Source organism: Engystomops pustulosus, chromosome 3, assembly GCF_040894005.1.
Source record: "Engystomops pustulosus chromosome 3, aEngPut4.maternal, whole genome shotgun sequence".
Lineage (NCBI taxonomy): Eukaryota > Metazoa > Chordata > Amphibia > Anura > Leptodactylidae > Engystomops > Engystomops pustulosus.
The window spans coordinates 52,334,764-52,354,411 of NC_092413.1; the positions used below are offsets into that span (position 1 = coordinate 52,334,764).

The 19,648-nt window shown below is 40.8% G+C and overlaps 1 protein-coding gene across 1 annotated transcript in view; it reads right to left on the bottom strand.

Moving 5' to 3' along the window:
• Positions 1-19,648, bottom strand: part of RIOX1 (ribosomal oxygenase 1) — a 34,234-nt gene that overhangs the window by 9,072 nt on the left and 5,514 nt on the right. Inside the window, exons 2-13 of the mRNA XM_072140763.1 lie at positions 15,370-15,594; positions 14,601-14,746; positions 14,037-14,136; positions 11,950-12,063; positions 11,546-11,652; positions 11,213-11,320; positions 9,246-9,280; positions 8,370-8,548; positions 7,119-7,223; positions 5,598-5,739; positions 4,041-4,161; positions 413-512 (exon numbers count right to left, since the gene is read on the bottom strand). Coding sequence (XP_071996864.1) covers positions 413-512; positions 4,041-4,161; positions 5,598-5,739; positions 7,119-7,223; positions 8,370-8,548; positions 9,246-9,280; positions 11,213-11,320; positions 11,546-11,652; positions 11,950-12,063; positions 14,037-14,136; positions 14,601-14,746; positions 15,370-15,594 — 1,482 coding nt within the window. The remainder of the gene's footprint in view (positions 1-412; positions 513-4,040; positions 4,162-5,597; positions 5,740-7,118; positions 7,224-8,369; positions 8,549-9,245; positions 9,281-11,212; positions 11,321-11,545; positions 11,653-11,949; positions 12,064-14,036; positions 14,137-14,600; positions 14,747-15,369; positions 15,595-19,648) is intronic.

Sequence of the window (19,648 nt, forward strand, 5' to 3'; positions counted from 1 at the left end):
GCCGTCTAAGTATTGTTTAATATTCTCTTCGGTGGCATCAAGATCTGAGGAATAAATGCCTTGAAAAAGCTGTAAAAATACCTCTTTAATCTCATTCTGGCTATGTACAATTTCCCCAAAATTATTTTTAATTGCCTGAATTCTATTCAGCTCCTGTTGTTTCTTAACTTTTTGTAGGAGCTTTTTAGAGGATAGACCACTTTCACAATGTGCTGACTGATCCAGAAAAAATAACTTTTGTGTTGCTTTATGAGCCATGTATTTATTGTACATATGTGCATCTTGCATATGTGAATCTGATTTTGTGTTGTTAATAACGCCAGACTCTACAATCTATAAGGACAAAGCACATCCACATTTCCATCATCTGTAAGACACGAGCAGCCCCTAAAGCATGAGGAGACCATCTTACCTCAGCATCTACTTCAATGGACTTCGGCTCCTCCCTGTGGTAGACTCTGGAGTTATCTGTGGAATAATACAACAGGCAAGCGTCTCCTTCACTACACAACCTGCATAGAACAACACATAGAATGGTCAGAAATACAGCCTGATAACCAGGACACCATCTTCCTACATCAGCAGTAATGTAATAAAGAGTTAATCTGTGTCCCGACAACATCCACAGCAGAGATGTACTTTACATTTATTTGGCAATGCAAGGAACTGTATTTTATTTCCCCCACTATATTATTTTTGTAATAACATTTATTTTTATTTATAAGTCAAAACAGGGTTTGACCATATGCCATGGTTGCATTTGAAAGCAAAATATGAGGGGTTAATTCCTTAAGGACAACCTAAATGGCCTTCCGGACACAGACTTTTATTTAAAAAAAAATTTTTCTGCTCAAATTCCAAAAGGTATTAAAAAATTATATATATCTGACATGGGCATATGAGGGCTTGTTTTTTATGGCAGGATTTGTATTTTACAATGGGTTAATTTGTATGGTACAAATAGCATGATGATTGAAATTAACACTTTCCTGCAACAGAACAGAATAAATCAGCTCGTTTTTTTTGCCACCTTTTAAAATTAAAACTTTAATTCAGTTCACCGTACAGTATAAAAAGCATAATAAATTATTTTATAGGTTAATACGATTAAGGCGATACCATACATGTACAGGTTCTTATATTTTACTACTTTAGCAAATAAAAACTCCTTTTTAAGCAAACCACATTTGCCTATGTGTCGCCATATTCTCAGAGCTGTAACTTTTTTATTCCCAAAAAAGGGTTATTAGGGCTTGTTTACTGCAGGAAAAGGTAACGGATAGATTAATAATATTATAGGGTACATCTGACTTTTTGATCTATTTCTACTACATATTTTTGGGTGGTAGGAAGCATTAAAATTTTTAATACAGTTTTTACTTCTATTTACTGGGGTTATCTTGATCCCTATAAGGCACAGTCTTTGAATGAGCTTCAGAGGCCACCGTACAAGTCAGACCTCCGTCTGCCATGGCAACCACCAGGCACTCCGCAATCGCGCTGCGTGGGCCAGGGGAGTGACAGAGGGAGCCCTGTTCCCTCTGTCTCTCTCCTTAGCTGCTGCAAACATACTGGATAGCGGCAGTTAAGGGGTTAAACTACCCAGACAAAAAGGCTGCGGCGCAGGGACCAGGCTGTATGTAACAGCCTGTCTCCTGCTGCAGTCAGTGCACCAGCGCTACCCTGAAGACTATATAGATTGTCCTTATTAGTACCAATTAGGACAATCTATAGCGTCACATGGCGGCAACCAGTTAAGCAGCAATAATCTTAACCACCTCTAACCTTGTATATAATTTTCTATGTATATTGACTATTACTGTTAGATGCAACTTGAGAACAGTTGGGGTTCAATTTGTTGGAAAAAACACATCAAAGCTTGAAAAGTCATTAAAATCTTTCAACTCTCTCATTCCTGAGGGGGGCTGGGTTATCAGTGTCAGTCAGGAAGAGATAGCTTGACTGTATTACTGGAGCTCCACCACCTCCATTACTGGATCTTTTGTAACAGAGGGCATCATTCTAAAAGTTTTTTTTCTTTAGAAGAAAGGTGGCTCTAATTCCAAGGATAAAGCAATCAGTGAAACATGTAAAAAGATCTGTAAAACCGTACTGTGTGGGGATTGCAGCAGGTCTCTGGTGACAGGTTTCTTTTAACATTTTTCAATCCCCAAAGGGCAGCAAATTAAAGGAAATCTACCATCAAAATCCATCATGATAAACCTGGAGTACTTACTCAAAGATCCAGGCATCGGGACTGTGGTAAACTTATATATGTTATGTACGGCCTCCTTCCTTTTAAAATCAACCTTTAAAATTTTGCTAAAGAGCCTGAAGGGCTATCCTAGCCTCTCTGTGCTCTGGCTTTACAAACTGTTACAGTGTGCCATTTCACCCTTCACCTTGCAGTTCCTGTAATCTCAGCAGCCATGAGCACGCAGTAGGGGTGGGGAGTGCTCCTTCACACTCACACTACAACTTGGAGGGGCTGGGGTAGCACTTATGTCTAATGAGCATAAAGTTAAAAGTTGATTTTACAAAAATAGTAGGTCGTGGATAACAAATCTAAGAAGATTACCATAGTAACAGTGTCTGAATTTATGAGTAAATTTCCCTGTTTTCTGATACTGGATTTTTTTAAATATAGAAATAGAATAAAGAAAAAAAAAAAAAATTGTGAAGGACCCCCTCAATACCAGTTGAGGTTCTTTGTGCTCATGGGGTTTGAGCCTATCCCTGGCTTTAGAGGTCAATGGAGAACAAAGTACTGGCTGCTAAAACCAGCTCTCTGGAGGGCAAGTAAGTATTCGAATATTTTTCTACTTGTACTGCTCCTTGGTAGATTTTCCTAAAAACAGAAAACCCCTTCAAGGTAAGGTTCCCATTAACTAGGTGTCTGTAGGAAATAGATTATACGAAAAGGTAAAAGTTAGGGTGGTCAACAACCCGCCAGAGAATGATAGTTTAGATATAATATTGCAAACTTCATGTAAAGCGTTGATAAAGTTCAAATGTTCTTAAGGATCAATAAAAAGCACAAGAAGAAGTGTGTAAAAGCACAAGTGTAGTAAAAGATGCAACGGTGTGGAGACTTACAGACATTGAGGCTCCACTGGGAGTTTATGGGAAATATGCAAATACATTTTCCAGGATGGGACAAAGAGAACTTGACTACCTTGTAAGACAGCCCCCTTATCATCGGGCATGACTTTCAGGACATGGAATAGATATACTGGTTTGGTTTTAATCCTGCATCATAAGAAAAAGACATAAAGAGTAGACAGCCCTGTTCCGATATTATGCATCTCATTCTTTTGGAATAGATATACTGGTTTAGCAGTAATCCTGCATCATATAATTAGGCTTCTTGAAAGTCATGCTTGATGATAAGAGGGCTGCATTACAAGACAGAAAAAGAGGCAAAGTTTTGTCTCATCCAGGAAAATGTATTTGCAGTTTGCCACATGTAATATGCTGTATAATGTCCCAGGGGAAAAGCAGGGTGGTTAAAGATTAAATTGGTATTCTCAAAGGAGCCATTTAGAGAAATACATTGCTCCTGTTCTCTTCCTTTTATTTCAGTTCACAGTCCATTTATGTGCCAATATAGAATCAGACATCTCCTAAATTAGATTGTCTAATAGCAATATTTCCTGCTGCGCACATCAATTATTGAATCATTACGGGGAGATCAATGCACACAGAAAAAACACTGCACAGATATCTGCGAACACCATTTATGTAACACATTCTATATACTGTCTTGTAGAAATCAGTAGTACATATGGAAACCGTAATATATTTTATTAGGGGACCTGCTCCTTGTGCTGTCCCTTGAATTGACCCTGCCCAATATTAGGATATAACTGTACATCGATTTTAACAGTGCTTTACCCCTTGTGAGCATAAAGTTATAGTAAAGTGATGGCATCAAAAATAGTATTCACCCCTTAGATGCTGCAGTCAATGATCATAGGCTGCCTCCTACACGTCTTACAATGCATTAGCACTCCATACATCACTCAGTGACGCAGACCGACCTGGCTATGCCGCCTCTCAGGAATCGTATGTGTGAGTCTTTCTCTAGTTGTATCAAGCAGTCTCTCACAGCTCCATTCTCCCACCGGGCTGGAGTTCCATATACACTGTGGTCTTTTTCAGCTGCAACAAAGAAGAGGAAAAGAAATATGGCTACTAGGTATGACGGTCACAATCAGCTGCACTTTTATTGGAGGTTTAAAGAGGACCGCCTCAAACTTTAGTATGCATTGCTCCACCCATTCCGCTGCAGCTGCAATTTTCTCTCCAGCCTTCAATGTTTGAGACATCAGTGTTGAAAATTTGCTGGAGAAGAGATTCTGAGGCTGCGTTTGAAAACACAACTGGGAGGGGCTTGGTCAAAACACACATCTGTTTCCACGCTTGCATTTTGGAATGAGGACCACAAGTTTTGCATTACTTACATATGTTTTGATAGATACACATAAGCATTTTGGCCAAGGCCATCCCAGTTGTGTTTTTCCTGCATTTAAAAAACGCAGCAAAAACAGCACATGTGAACACAGCCTGAGAGTCCAACTGACATATTGGGTGCAGAAAACCAATTACCATTACCAATTGCTAAAACATGGTTGGAGTCAAGAAAAAAAAAACTGCACCCAATCAGAAGGTTAATTATTTTTCTTTTACTCTTAAAGGGCATAAGAAGCTTAAAAAAGAACAGATCCTGCCAGAGGGGGCAAACACCAGTATGTCTGGGGGCTTGGTTTACGATCCTTGATCCTGTGGTATATGTCCTTTAAAATCAAAATTATGTTAATGAGCATGGGGTGTTACCAGAGCTCCTCCATGGATTCACAGGCTGTTATATGGGACAGAGCTCTCCTCCCCACCCCACTGTGTGCTGCCGCTGTAAGATTACATCAGGCACAGGAGGGGGGGGGGGTGGAGACTTCATGTGATCAGATACATGCATGGGGTACAGTTTGCAATTATGAAGAGGTTAAAGTACCAAAGATGTCATGTCAGATGTCATGTCAGTCACATGACATGAAGTGTAACCAGTAAGGAGGCATAAGGTGGATTAGATTGGTGGGGCTGGCCAAGCAGGACATGCCCCCCTCTGATTCCAGGTAATGTAAGATAAAAGGGGATTTATGGGGATGTAAGCAAAACTTTTTAGCTAAAAGAAGGGCGTCAGTCAGTTAATAGTGCTCTATAGGAACCTGTTAATGGCTGTATATCTGCAAATGTGGTGACAGGTTCCCTTTAAACTTATCTTATGGTCACATCTGTGTTGTACAGCAGAACGCTGAGGAGAGGCTTCAGTCTGAGATTAATGTGTTCTGATCGGCTGGGCTGCTCGCACATGTGAGGAGAGCTTAGCCTTATGGGAAGTGTTGGTTGCTGCTCTTGCCTCAGTAAGAGGCAAGTTTTCCAGCACAAAATAGATAATAATGGAACGAAAATGGCTACGAGCAACAGAAACAATGTGACAAAGCAATAAATCACATCTCCAAAGAAATAATATATATACATTTTAAAAAATATGGGAACAAAATGCAGTGTATGCAAAGGCAAAAATGATAAGACCATACCAGGTGTCAGAAGAGGAGGTAGGCAGTCATGTAGGAAGGCCTTAGCCTTCTGATCCACCGCAGCGTCAACTGGTGCATACTCCGCTAACTTCCTTATCAGTTCCTTCGCCTTCTGAATGAAATTTTGTTTCCGTGGGTCCAACTTTAAAAAAAAGAAATGAAAAATCAAATAAAATAACAATGCGATATATCAATCTTTATATTTTATGCCACTGAAAGCACTTGTAAAGTTTCAGGGCACAAGCGGTGACTTTACAGGGGGTTATAGCTTGCAGCGATTTACAGTTGCAGCAAAATGAATGGTATTTATGCTGCAGGTCTTTATGTTGAGCAATTGGAGTAATTGACGCCTCTCTCATAATGTCACCCCCCTCTCCCAAGCTCCCAGCATGGGAAAGGGAGGTGCCGAGGGCATGCATAATTAGCAGCCGAGAGTGTCGGACATCCTGTCCCCATGCTCCATGCTGCTCATTAGAAGTTTCTTTTCTAAGTGATACCGGCGTGTCAAGACTGGCGGAGGACAGCGCCGGGATCAGAATGAAGAGGAGCGGATGAGAGTATCCTTAGATGGTTTTTTGTTTTTTTTTTTAAATGGTTGATTTCCTTTAAGGGGTAAAGTATATGAATATATTTAAAGAGGTTGTCCAATTTAAGCACATTGCAGGAAATAATTGATATTGTTTGTGTAATGAAAAGTTATAGAAATGCCCAATATGTATCCGTTTTTCACGGTTTTTCTAGATCTTTGCTTGCAGTCATGCAAGGAAAACAGGAAACTTCATTCTTTACTTCCTGTAGATAAACATCGGTCTGTGATCTTGTGATGCCATACAGGTGGCCAGCTCATAAGCATCACAGAGCTCGGATTAGTGTCTCTGATATCATGTGCGGTGCACCTGTGTGACGTCACATGACCATGGATCAGTGTTTATCTACTCAAAGTAAAGAATGAAGTTTCCTATTGCATAACAGCGGGCAGAGATCTAGAAAAACCTAAGGACAGAGAATGTATATTGGTAATTTGTATAACTTTTCATTACACAAACAATATCAAATTACTTTCTGTAATGTGCTTAAAGTGAACATCCCCTTTAAGTCTGAAACTTACAAAAATATTTAACAGGTTTCACTTTACAGAAAACCTTTTAGATTGCAGCCAAATTGGAGGTTTTCACTTCATATCCCTATAAACATCCTATTTCAGGCGAACATGCAATTTCCTAGACACAAATGCTTCCATAAGTTTTCAAGACACTTGAGGAACATTGAATCACCTAACGCCTCACAGTATGACAAATGGCATTATGTGCACTGGCTGCCTGTGGCTTTCAATTTCACCATAATGGCAGGCACTTACAGGCTCAGCATGACACCACTTTAGGTTTTTATTTTTATAAACAAAAGAAAAAAAAACTGACTGTCAGAGCCATTAATATATGAATTCTTAAACTTTGATGAAAGTCTACAAATGATAGAGGTTGGTAAGTTGTCAAGGTGAAAACAGAAATAAAAACTACTTACTGACTCAGCATTCTGTACGCCCATGTAATCGAGGTAATCCAAAGGAAGACCTTTCCGAAACTCAACATCATCTTCAGCAGCAATTTGCAAGGCTGCAGGAAGGAGCTGGGGTAAAATGTCATTAAAAAAAAAGAGTCAGGAAATAAAGAATGCAATGGAAGACACAGGTATCAGCTCATCTAAATTGATAATCCAACTTCAACACATTGGGGCACATTTACCAAGGTGCTTGCGCCAGGTTTTTGACATACTTTTCCTGTTCTTTTCGGTGAAATCTGCTTGCACAGGTATTTAAAAACTGATCTTCAATAGAGTCTACCCACCATCCAAGGAAACCACCGGCACTACCAGGCCAATGTATGATGATAATATGGCAAGGACACATATAACATCTACCGGGTGTATCTGAAGAATCACAGGTACTCAACTAGTAATGACAAGTATTATCAAATAGTGAAAAAAATAGAAAGAAGAAGCGGCACTCACCCGAAAAACATCTTCATTTATTTACAGATCATAGGACAGGGAGGTATGGCAGAGCATAGCTCACGGCAACGGGCCATTTCACGCAGTCCTGCGCGGCTAGACAAAGCGCAGGACTGCACAAAACGTCCCGTTTAAGAAGTGTCTGCACCACATTTGTGTCGCACGCGACCCTTTTGTCGAGCAGCTGCACTAGGCATAATTTCTGCATTGAAAGGGGCTTTCCGGTGCTCAGTCAGACCGTGCGCCATGTTTATTATGCAAAGTTTGACAGAAGTGTGTTGCACACCATATGTTAAAGGTAAACCAAAAAAAAGAACTGCACTCTTCCGAAGCAGTGTAGGGAGTGCCGGATGCATGAAGAGCCAACGCCAGAAGTCATGAATATGGCTCCCTCTGCAAACTACACAGGCAAACTGCACATAGGACAGACTGCACTGTTCTTAGTAAACATGCCCCAATATTACATCACTTCACCCCTCACTCCAAAATCTTTCACATTTTGCAGTTCTTATAGAAATATACCTAAAGTGCAGAATCCTAGCTGCTCTCATCAGGCACATTCATGAATTTTAAATTTATCTTCTGATGTGATCTACTATCAATCCTACGACCCCTCAGCAAAGCACCACATGGGCAAATACAGACAGCCCAATCTCTGCCTGCTAGGGGACAAGTATGATAATCTTTCTATCTAGCTGACAGCAAACACTCATCCTTTTCATTTAAGTTATTGTTTAGTTATTAAAGAAGCTGCGCCATCCTCACCTTGTCCAGCAGGTCCGCCCAACTATTCCTCTGGAATGAAGACACAGTTATGTGTAAGGAGTGAGCATCAGGAAGGCAGTCACCTTGGTGAATAAATCCTCTAGGAAAGTACAGAAGGTCTCCAGCTTCCAAAATGGTTTCAAGAATGGGCTCCCCAATGTCACCATCATTAAAATTAACTGTTGAATATAAATGCATTTCAAAAACAATGTTTTTAAATTTTGAGTTCTAGACAATCTAAAACTTTGTAACTTAATTGCAAACAATATTAACTGGACAACCCCTTTAAAATGCAGGGTAGTCTGAAGTCAATGGGGGTAATTTACTAAGGGGCCGATTTGCGTTTTCCCGACGTGTTACCCGAATTTTTCTGGAGAAACTGCCGCATTAAAAAAAAAAAAAAAAGTGCCGCGGGACAAGCACTTAACTTCAAGTATAGGATCGTGAACGCCGACGGGCCTCGGCGGACATCAGCGCAGCAGCGACACCTGGTGGACGTCAGAGGAACTGCCTTAGTGAATCGCCGGAAGACCCGAATCCACCGCAGAGAACGCGAATGGGCCGGGTAAGTAAATCTGCCCCAATATGTTATAGACAGATATAATCACACAATTATAATTTAGAGGAAAAAACAGCTCTCAGTTTAGACTCTCTGACTGTATACTTATGGTAGGAGAGGATTGCAGCCGGGGAAAGAAAGTCATTTTTAAAGTAAAGTAGAGGCTACATTGCAAAAGCTGTGTATATAAAACACAGAATGCAAAGCACAATAAAAAGAAATCTGATGGGGGTAGAAAATGGATTACATAAATACGATTCTTTTAATGGCATATAGTAAGAAAAATGTCATCTACGCCATAAGAGATGGGTCCTTACCACTTGAGAACTGAGGAAGGGTTTCCGATGAGTTCCTGTAACAGAAATGCAATACGGTTAAAGTAAGTTTATGAACCTCCAAGGAAACCTTTTCTTACCTAAAGTCACTATGAGCAGGCTTTTCTTACTCCTATTGGGGGACAGCTGATGTACAAAAGATTTGGACAAACGATCAGGAAAAGGGTAGGTTAGGTGATAGTCCTTGTAAGTCATCCACTATTCTATGTCTAGGATGGCCAAGATTCCTACAAAGCCTTAGACAAGTATTGGACACACAAAAAGGAAAATCTATTTTAAAAAAAATAGAAATAAAAAGCTTGAAAAATAGAAGGTCCTTCCCTAACTATTGTGCAGGATTAATGCAGATCTTAGAGTGAGCAAATCCTGTCTCAGAAGGCATTCTACATAACACGTCAGCCCCATCATATACACTACATCTCGTACTTTGGTGCACACAGGATACAAAGTACAAGTCATCAGTCTTATCCTGCAGCAAATTAATCATCCAGCATCAGACATAATAATAAATCTGGCTCAGCAGAGAACTGTCTAGACCAATGCAGAGTAAATCAGTAAAGACATACATCTTAACCCTTTAACGACCCGTGACGTAATAGCATGTCACAGGTCGCCTGCGGATGCAAGGAGAGGGCCTTTTCTGCATATTGCTAGCACCGATCACGGGTGTTATCCCGTACACCGCTGCCGGCAAAGCTGCGGGCGCCTTCAAAAAGAAGGCGCAGTCATCTCAGTGACGTTCATCGCTCCCGTGACATCGGGGAGCGGTGATCGGTTGCCATGACAGCTCAAGGGCTTCCGAAGACTTGAGGCTGTCTCATTTTTGCCCATTGATTACAATGTGTGATTCGCACATTGTAATGAACGAGGAGGAAAATCCCCATATGCTGTCGTACAGAAGTATCATGGGGTCTGAAAAATAGTAAAAATAAAAATTAAGTTAGAAAATTATATTTAAAAAAACCCCCTAAAAATCCAAATCGCCCGCCCTTTCCTTGGAACGGATATAAATATAAACAGTAAAAATCAAACAAATTAGGTATCGCCGCATCCGAAAATGCCCGATCAAAATATAATGACCGTTTTTCACTGTGTTTAACCCCATAACGGAAAATAGCACCCGAAGTTAAAAATGCCATTTTGAAAAATATAAAAAATTCAGCAAAGAGTGATCAGGAGGTCAAACAGTCCTAAAAATAGAAGCATTGAAAAAGTTGCAAAAAATTACACCACCCACAGCTCCATAACCCAAAGTATGAAAACGTTATTAGTGCTAGAAGATGGCAAAATAAAATTAATTTTTGTAAATGTATAAAAACATAAAACCTATATAAATATGTTATCTCCGTGATTGTACCGACCCAAAGAATAAAGTAGACATGTCATTTGGAGCGCACAGTGAAAGACGTAAAATCTAAGCCCACAAAAAAACGGCTCATGGAATATTAAATACAGTCACTACGAAGTTCAATTTGTTATGCAAAAAATAAGCAGTCACAGAGCTATTTACATGTAAAAAAAAAAAAAAAGTTCGATCTTTGATTGTGGGGAGTGAAAAATTTAAATGAAAAAAAAAGTGCCAGGTCTTTAAAGGGTTAATACATTTCCCCAATGTTTCCAAACAATGATAAAATAATCAGACTAAGGCTACATTCACACTGCCGCATGGGGGACGTATATACGGCCAATATACGCCCCCCCCATAGCCGGCAATGGGCGCACGGCGCCCTACGGGAGTGGTACGGTGCAGCACACGTGCAGCATTGTACCGCTCCATACCTGGAAAAAAAGATAGGACATGTCCTATCTTTTCCCGTATTATGGCGCCATACATCGCCATGGAGATGGGCGGGGGTGAGCAGCCCCCGCGCGCTGCCGTGTGGCCGCCATGCTACGGTACGGTGGGCAACGGCAGTGTGAATCTAGGCTAACAGATCTTCAGCACTTACCTTGGGCTGTAGACCCTCCAGTGTTTCTTCCCTTCCAGCTGAACCACAAAGGCCTCAATGTCATCGTAATGTGGAGCAAACCCCTGAGTACCAGGTGGGGTGAGGTACCTTTAAAAACAAACAAGACAAAGTAAAATCCAAAAGGTGCGCTTGGAGTCATACCCACAGAAAACAGCTGACTTACATGGAGAAAGCAGCATCTAGATAAAAGGCATTTTCTCTGTAGACATAGACCATTTTATAGCCACAAATGAGCCAATCACACAGAAGACAAACTGTACTAAATGAAGTAAAATATAGCGTGGATTGCGTTAGGAAAAGCTGTATACATACGTGTTTGCGCCAACCATGCTTCCAAAAAGTTCCTGTAGCACAGACAAAACATTCCACACCGGGGAGGAGAAGCTTTGAGGATTCAATAACCTCAGTGAACATCCATTCTGCAAATACAGGACAAAAAAACCCACAGATTACAGTTAAAAAAACAAGCAAAGGATGTACAGGCCATAAATTTTTCAGGGCTCAGGTTATGGAATTGAAGAAAATCTACCATCAAAATGAAGCAGGATAAACCAGGGACACTTACTCATAGTTGCAGGCACTTTTTTTTTTTATCCATGACTGGATCTATGAGTAGGTGTTCCTTGTTTATCAGGCTTGATTTTGATGGTAGATTTCCTTTAACATCATTGGTAGAGGTCACTTGACCAGCTAGACATCCCAGAAAATATTTTCACCTTGTAGTAGTCCCAAACAACCATCGGTAAGGCTCTGCCAGAAGGATTGTGAGTCTCTCGTACCCCATCAGTATAACTGGTAACATCCAAGTTGACCCCAAACTGCACATTATCCTATATGTGAAAAGGTAAAATAAAGAACATGAGCATTATAAATTATATGAGCAAAGTAACAAAAAACTGTCAAGATTAAAGGAGTGGAACCAAGTTTTATTGGTTTCGCCATAGGAAAAGGGATAGCAATTTGATTGATAGGGGTCCAACTGCTGGGTGATCTAAGGGAAACTCTTTTTAGCTAAAATAAGGGTGTTGGTTAGTTACTAAGGCTCTATTGGAACCAGACACTAGCTCTATTTGTGAAAATATGGTGACAGGTTCCTTTCAACCGGTTCGCGCCCGCCCGCAGAGAGGGATCACGGGCTGCAATATGCAGCAAAGATTTACCAGTAACACCCGCGATTGGTGCTAGCACTGATCGTGGGTGTTATCCCGGCGATCGCTGCTGGCATCAAAAGTCGCAAAAAATGACACCACTGACCTCTCCATACAACAAAGTATGCAAACGTTATTAGTGTCATTTTTGTAAATGTATGAAAACATAATACCTATACAAATTTGGTATCCATGTAATCACACCGACCCAAAGAATAAAGTAGATATCTCATTTGGCCCTCACACAGCTGTTTACATCTAAAAATTAAAAAAAGTTATAGATTTTCGAAGGTGGGGAGTGAAAATAGGGCCAGGTCGTTAACCGGTTAAAAAGCAGAGAGCTGGACAAAGTAAAAACCTTACATCCTAACAAGTAGTGTACCGTGGTCTTTTGACCCGGAATGAAGGAGACGGAACAGATTGTGACTGATAACTTCTCTCCAGCTAACAATCTGCTTTACCCGCCTGAGGCTTTCTGCCACAAGTGTGCTAGTTATCAGAGGCCGGGCACGTCCCACAATGCCCTCTCCTGCTGTCTCGTCAATTTGCAAGCCACATACAAATGTATTAAACAGACTTACTATATTTTAAAGGACAACCAAAAGTTATTTTCCTATTGTTTCCTTGGTATGGAGTATGTATCAGGAAGCAAAATAAAACAGCTCTATATTCATATGAAAAATTCCAAACCTTCTATCAAGCAGAAACTTTTATAAGCTCATGAAATTGTATCCAATAAAAAAAATTTGCAGTACTTTTTTCCATTAAAAACACCCTTGGATTGGTCTATATTGGTCCTGCAGTGATGGCATCAGGGACATCATTCATGTGATAAGGGAAGCACCAGGCGTAGCGATCACTTGTCATACAACCTAGTGTCACCACTGGGTTTGAATTATGTTAAAACCTTAGAGTTCATATTAGTTACATATTCACTATGTCAACTTCACAAAAAAAATAAATAAATAAATAAAAAATTATGATTCAACCCCTTAACTCTGAGGCCCTTTTTGGTTTTCACATTTTTATTTTACACTCCCCACCTTCAAAAATCCATGAAACTTTTTATTTTTCCTATACAGAGCTGTGTGACAGCTTGTTTTCTTAGTAACAAATTGCACTTCAAAGTGATGGTATTTAATATTCCATGCCATGTACTGGGACACCGGAAAATAAATTCCAAATGTAGTGAAATTGGTGAAAAAATTCATCTCCACTATTTTCTTGCAGGCTTGGATTTTCCTGCTTTCACAGAGTGTCCCAAATGACATTTAATATTTTATTCTTTGGGTCGGTGCGATCACAGGGATACCAAGTTTAAATAGGTTTTATAATGTTTTCATACATTTTAAAAAATGAAAACATCCTGTACAAAAAAAAAATCCTAATTTTGCCATGTTCTGACGCTAATAACTTTTTCATACATCAGTGTACGGAGCTGTGTGGGGTATCATTTTTTTCGACTTTGGATGAAGTTTTCAATGCTACCATTTTTAGGACTATACAGCCTGTTGAATGTTTTATATTTTGTAAAATGTTGAAAGATTTTCAACATTTTCGACTTTTGGTGCTATTTTCCATTACAGGTCTATGTCACACGTCGGTAAGAGGGTAAATTTCACTGAGCTTAGCCAAGTACTAAGCCGACAACTCACCTCTCTGAGAATACGATCAAACTCTGCAGTCGAAAAGAATCCATCATAGTATTTGCTATTGTGCCGCTTAAGCAAAGCGGGCCTAGTCTCCCAAATACATCTGTAAAAAAAAAAAAAAATGGGTAGGTGTTTCAAACTCAAAAAATAAAAAAAAGAGACCACATAACAGGGGCATCCAAGAAAAATATTCAAAAACCAATTCTCATCTCATTGGGGCACATGTATCAGGGCTTGCCAATGTTCACCATTGTCTAGTTTTCTGCAATATCCCCCGAGTTATCACAGCGCAAATCTGCGGCTGACCCTGACCAGGCGTAGTAATTAGCTTGGAACCGATTGAGACTTTTAGGGGCTTTTTGCGACTTTTGTCTTTAAAAGTTGCACATTTGCTAAAGACCAAACGTTACATGCATCAATAAGGAAAATCCGTCAAGATACACCTGACCAGCAGAAAAGCAAAGAAAAGTCCCAATTAAAAGACAGACAAAGCCGGACTTATGACATGTGCCCTATTGTGTCCCAAACAAAAGAAGATGAATATACATAAAAATATTTATGACTTACCTGAAAAATTCCTCTGGTTTGAGAGGAGAAATAAGCCATTCAAATAGGGTATTAGCTCTTTCCCTACTGTTCTGTATCTGTCCTAAATTCTGGAGCACAGAGGCTAGCGGAGGGCCCATATGCTGTTTGTTGCCGTTTTCTGAACCCTGGAATAAGATAAAGAGAATTTTAAAGATTTGTATATGTATATGGCCGTTCCAACCACACATCATCTTATTCTGTAACTGTGCCAACATATTCCACCGTAGGCTTCTTTCACAGGAATTGCCGGGACCCGTGAGTAGCCTACTACGTTCAGCTGGTGGAGGGGCGAGTGCTCCTCCCATCTCCAAAGCCCGAAATGCTACCAGGAGTAACATATGGAGAAAGATAAGAGCGTAGGAGCCATGCGAACAAGCCATGCGAAGGGACCATGAGGGAGATGGGAATGGGCTATACAGATGAAAGGCGTATAGTATAACAAATCAGGACTGAATCGTGCCTGTGGTACCTATAAAGTTTCTTCCACCAGAACAGAAACTTTAGCAATATTTAGCAATAAGTAATATTAGCAACAGTCTTTGTTCCCACTATCAACCATTAATACGGTAGCAGAGCTTTAATTTTTTTATGGAATTATAAATAAAAACTGTGCTGTGACTGTTGTTATGGACAACAAAAACAACTTTACTTTTAGAGCATTTTCATAAATCTCCACAATTTTGAGAGGATTACATAAAAAGGCTTCTACCTCAGGTTACATGATATGATGAATGGCGAGGCTGCTTACCTTCAGTTGCTGATTTTGGAGGCCCTTCCCATTGGAAACGTTGCAAGGCGTTTTTCCTAAATTTTTTGAGCTCTTTTTCTTGTTTGAGGAAGTAATTGGGTGTAATTTACCGGACGCATCTTCTTGTGCTTCAGAATTTCTTAACGGTGATTTACTCTTTGACTTCTTATTCTTTTTATGCAGCTTTTGTGAAGACTTTGAGACTGTACCCTTCTTCAAACCCAACTAAGACAAAAAAAAAACATCTGTGTAACTAGTAGAATTCAAGATTATTTTACATTTACAAAAATGCCCAACATAACAAACCGAGTTGTGAACATATATTTACAAAAGAGGTTCAGAGTAGGTTTTGCTATTGAACAACTACAGCAAATACACTGATAACACAGATTTTTGGAAATGAGGGTCATGATTTAAAGGAGATCTACGCTAGGATCATGGATAGCAAACCAAGCACAATGACATACTGGTGTGTGCCAGCTAGAGCCTAGCCTAGAGCCCCCTCAGACTAATTTGCACAATTTTAGAAGCTTTTTCTTTGTTAAAAACAAGGGCATAAGAAGCTAAAAGAAGAGTAGATCCCGCCAGAAGGGGCACACACCGGTATGTCAGGGTGCTTGGTTTACAGTCCTTCATACTGGCGGTAGATGTCCTTTAAACCGAAACCCACTTAACTCTCTGTAACTGTGCAACATAAGGCTGCAAACAGCAGGCACGTGGTGCATTGTCTGCAGCCTGTGTGAAATCAACACACTGACACAAAAACACAGGAAGGAACAGGACCGGTTCCAAATTTTGCAGCTCAGGTAGTCAACTCACCCATGTGGCTGTGAAAGGCATAGATATGCTTTTGAACCCATAGTAACAGTTGCTTGTCACATGGAACAAAATGAAGCGTCATCTTTACTTCACCTTTTTTTCAGCAACATGAATTTAAAAAAAAAAAGGGTCAATTTTTTTTTCTAGCAGAATAAAGTGGAGGGGGGGGGAGATTTGTCATATACAGGAGCTCCAGTTTAGGCCTTTTGATGTATCCAGCGGGCAGTGTGGTCGTCAGGCAAAAAACGCCAGGTCCGACCTGTGCCCGCCCTCTCCTCAATGCCCCCACATGGAGTGGATGTGGCATATTCGCATATTGCAAGAATTTGTGATTATTTCACTGCTTCTAAGACTGGCAGTGATAAATCTCCTGAGAAATCTCCATGCAAAATCTTACCCAAAAACAAACCAAGCCAAAGGTTACTTTCACAATTTTACATACTTCTTTTTTACACAGGGAAACAGTGGTTGTTTACAGGTTGTGTGTGTTACTGCAACTCAGTTCAAATTAAAAGGGATGTAACAAGTTTATATGTTATCCACTATAAACAGGATAGCGGATAACGAAGTGATCAGTAAGGACCAGAGAATGTTGGACCTGTTCTCACTAATGGATGGAGCAGTAGTTCAAGCATGTGTCCTGCGACTATTTAAATAACATGGGAATGTCAGAAATTGCAGAACACAGCGCTTAGTTACCTCTGACATTACTCTCTATGTGAGTTCTGTGCTATCCAATGTCCTACACTCATACTAATTAATGGAGTCTGAACCTGCCGCTCCACACATCAGGGAGATCAGAACCGTTATCCGAATTGCTGGAGGTCCCATTTTTGTGAAAGTTGCAGATCCCAACAGTCAAACCCTCTGCAACCACCTCATTCTCCCCTATCACGTGGACATGTGTTAAGGAGGTCGCACTGGTTTCGGACGCCATCTTGACTACTGTCCGCCATCTTAGATACAGCGGCCACCTTGGGGGGGGTATGCTTCCCTCTAAGAAGCTATAGAGTTAAATGTTTTAATTCAGCTATTTTTCTCATTTAAACTGTTGTTTGCCTTTTCACTATATCCTTGGCATTTCTTACCGTCCTTCAGGCCTCTGTATTCTTGTTATTTATTTTGGTTATGAAGAAGCTTCTAGGAGCCATTGTGTAGATAAGCATGGCTGTAAACAAGGCCTAGTCATTTTTCCCAGAATGTGCTGGTACAAAAACATAATGGCCAATAGAATCTAAGTGTCTTATCTCTATTCATACAACACCCCAAATGCTGATCTTCATGTGTTAAAATATAGCGGTATTTGTTGGAAATAAACAGTTTGATTTGAGTGCATTGGAAGACCGACTGTGTTTTTCATTTACTCTGTCAGCTCGCTGCCGGCAGCTATCTCATCCTCCCTCAAAGGGTTAATTAGGACTCACCTTACAAAAGTCAAGAGGGCTGTTGGGGCCCTGCATAAAAATCCCTAACAATATTTGGCGTCCATCTGGGTGGGTTTAGGAGTAAGCAACAACAACACCGAGACAGCCTCCGTGAAGTGTCCCAGCCGGCTCGGTGAACAGAACTGACCAGAGCGCTCTCAGGGTAAGATATTAATTTTTCTTGTCTACCTTGATATGTCACTTCTGTGTCACTGGTTGGACGGACCGGGTAAGACTGTCTCTGTGTTATGTATTTGCCACTGTTGTTCACTGTAACCTAAGCTCATAGTTTTTGGCAAAGAACCACTTTGTAAGGTGATGGACAGAGACTGGACAGTGACGGATGGACAGACAGTCTGTGGTGTTATCTGGTTGGAGCTGTGGGACAGGGAAGAGTAACCCTTAGATGTCTGCAATGCTAGAGTGGGAGATATTCTGTTGTGATTGTCATAGTGTCAATGATACAGTTTTGTCATTAAGGGTTGCCCACAGACTTTCTTTGGGAGTCTGAGCGGTCTCGTATGACTAAGAACTAGTCGAGTCTGAAGGAGAGCGACTTGGAGAGTCAGTCTGAGGACAGTGACCTGAGAGTCAGTCCAGTCAGGCAGTGATCTAGTGTAGAGTCCCTTGTGGACCTGCAGGGTCAGTCTGAGGGCAGTGACTTATTCTAGCGTCAGTCCAGTCAGGCAGTGATCCAGTGTAGAGTCCCTTGTGGACCTGCAGGGTCAGTCTGAGGGCAGTGACTTAGTTTAGCGTCAGTCCAGTCAGGCAGTGATCTAGTGTAGAGTCCCTTGTGGACCTGCAGAGTCAGTCTGAGGGCAGTGACTTAGTTTAGCGTCAGTCCAGTCAGGCAGTGACTTAGTCTTGGGTCCTTTGTGGAAGACTCAGGTGTCTAGTTTCTTTGGGGTCAGTAAATCGAGGTGTCGACATCCGTTGTGAGACCCTCTTGAGTCTGTGGGGACAGGTTCCTTTGACAGTATTGTGGTTATGGACGCTTATGATGAGTAGTGAATTGGAATAGAGCCAAGTGCATTGCAGGCAAGAAGGAAGATTGTGTCCCACATGAAGGGGAAACATGCACAGAGACAGAAGGTTGTTGAGTTAAGTAGGACTGATGGAAAAGTGCAAGTTGACATGATCGGACATAAGGGCTGGTAGTTTTGTGTTGAAATGAAAAGTAATATTGAAGGTTTGAAGGTTTTGGGATGTGTCAGATGATCTGATGATTGTACAAGTGAGAAAACTTGATCAGATTTGCAAAACAGACACTTAGAGCCTCTGACTGACGGACGGACCAGGACAGAGTGACTGGGATTCTTCTGAGTGCCCAATGAAGAAAGAGACAGGCGATAAGGGACATTTCAAAGTTTTTGATGTGGAAAGAATTTGAGAAAAAGATTTAATTATATTTTCCTTGGAGTGAAAAATGGCCCCTGTAATCCAGACTCCACCCCTGTATCTGGTGGTTAGAGAAGATGACACGCCCTACCATTCTTCAGTGGCGGCCATCTTAAGTCAGTTTATTTTTCAGTGGCGGCCATTTTAAGTTATATTCCCTTCAAGTCCCTGAAAGTTGATTGCTGTTGGCAGCCATAAAAGCTGTTGTGGGGCTCTGTAGGATAACAGCTGACCATGCTTGGGGCGTCTGCTAGGGGTCTTGGAGTGTGAGAGGTTGTTTGAGTATTATTAAAATTTATTGATCCCGACAATTAGAGAAAAATTACTATGAAAAAGTGTTACAATGTCTCCGGTACCTGCTTTCTGGCATTTACGGGGTTAACAAAAGGGTGGGGGCTGTTGGAGCTGCGTTTTGTTTTGTGAAGAACTGACATGTGCTGTGTCTTTCTTATCTACGAGAGAGACGATAGTGACCTTGATGTTCTCGGAAAACTGAATTTCTCCATATTGAGTTGCTTGGAATCTGTGTTCTGTTATCTCGTGGTTTACAGGCTAGTGAGAACATTTACATTTGGGAGGGGTAGATCGCTGCGTTTAGACTTCTCCTTGACAATCTAAAAAAGACTTGAAGGAATTAA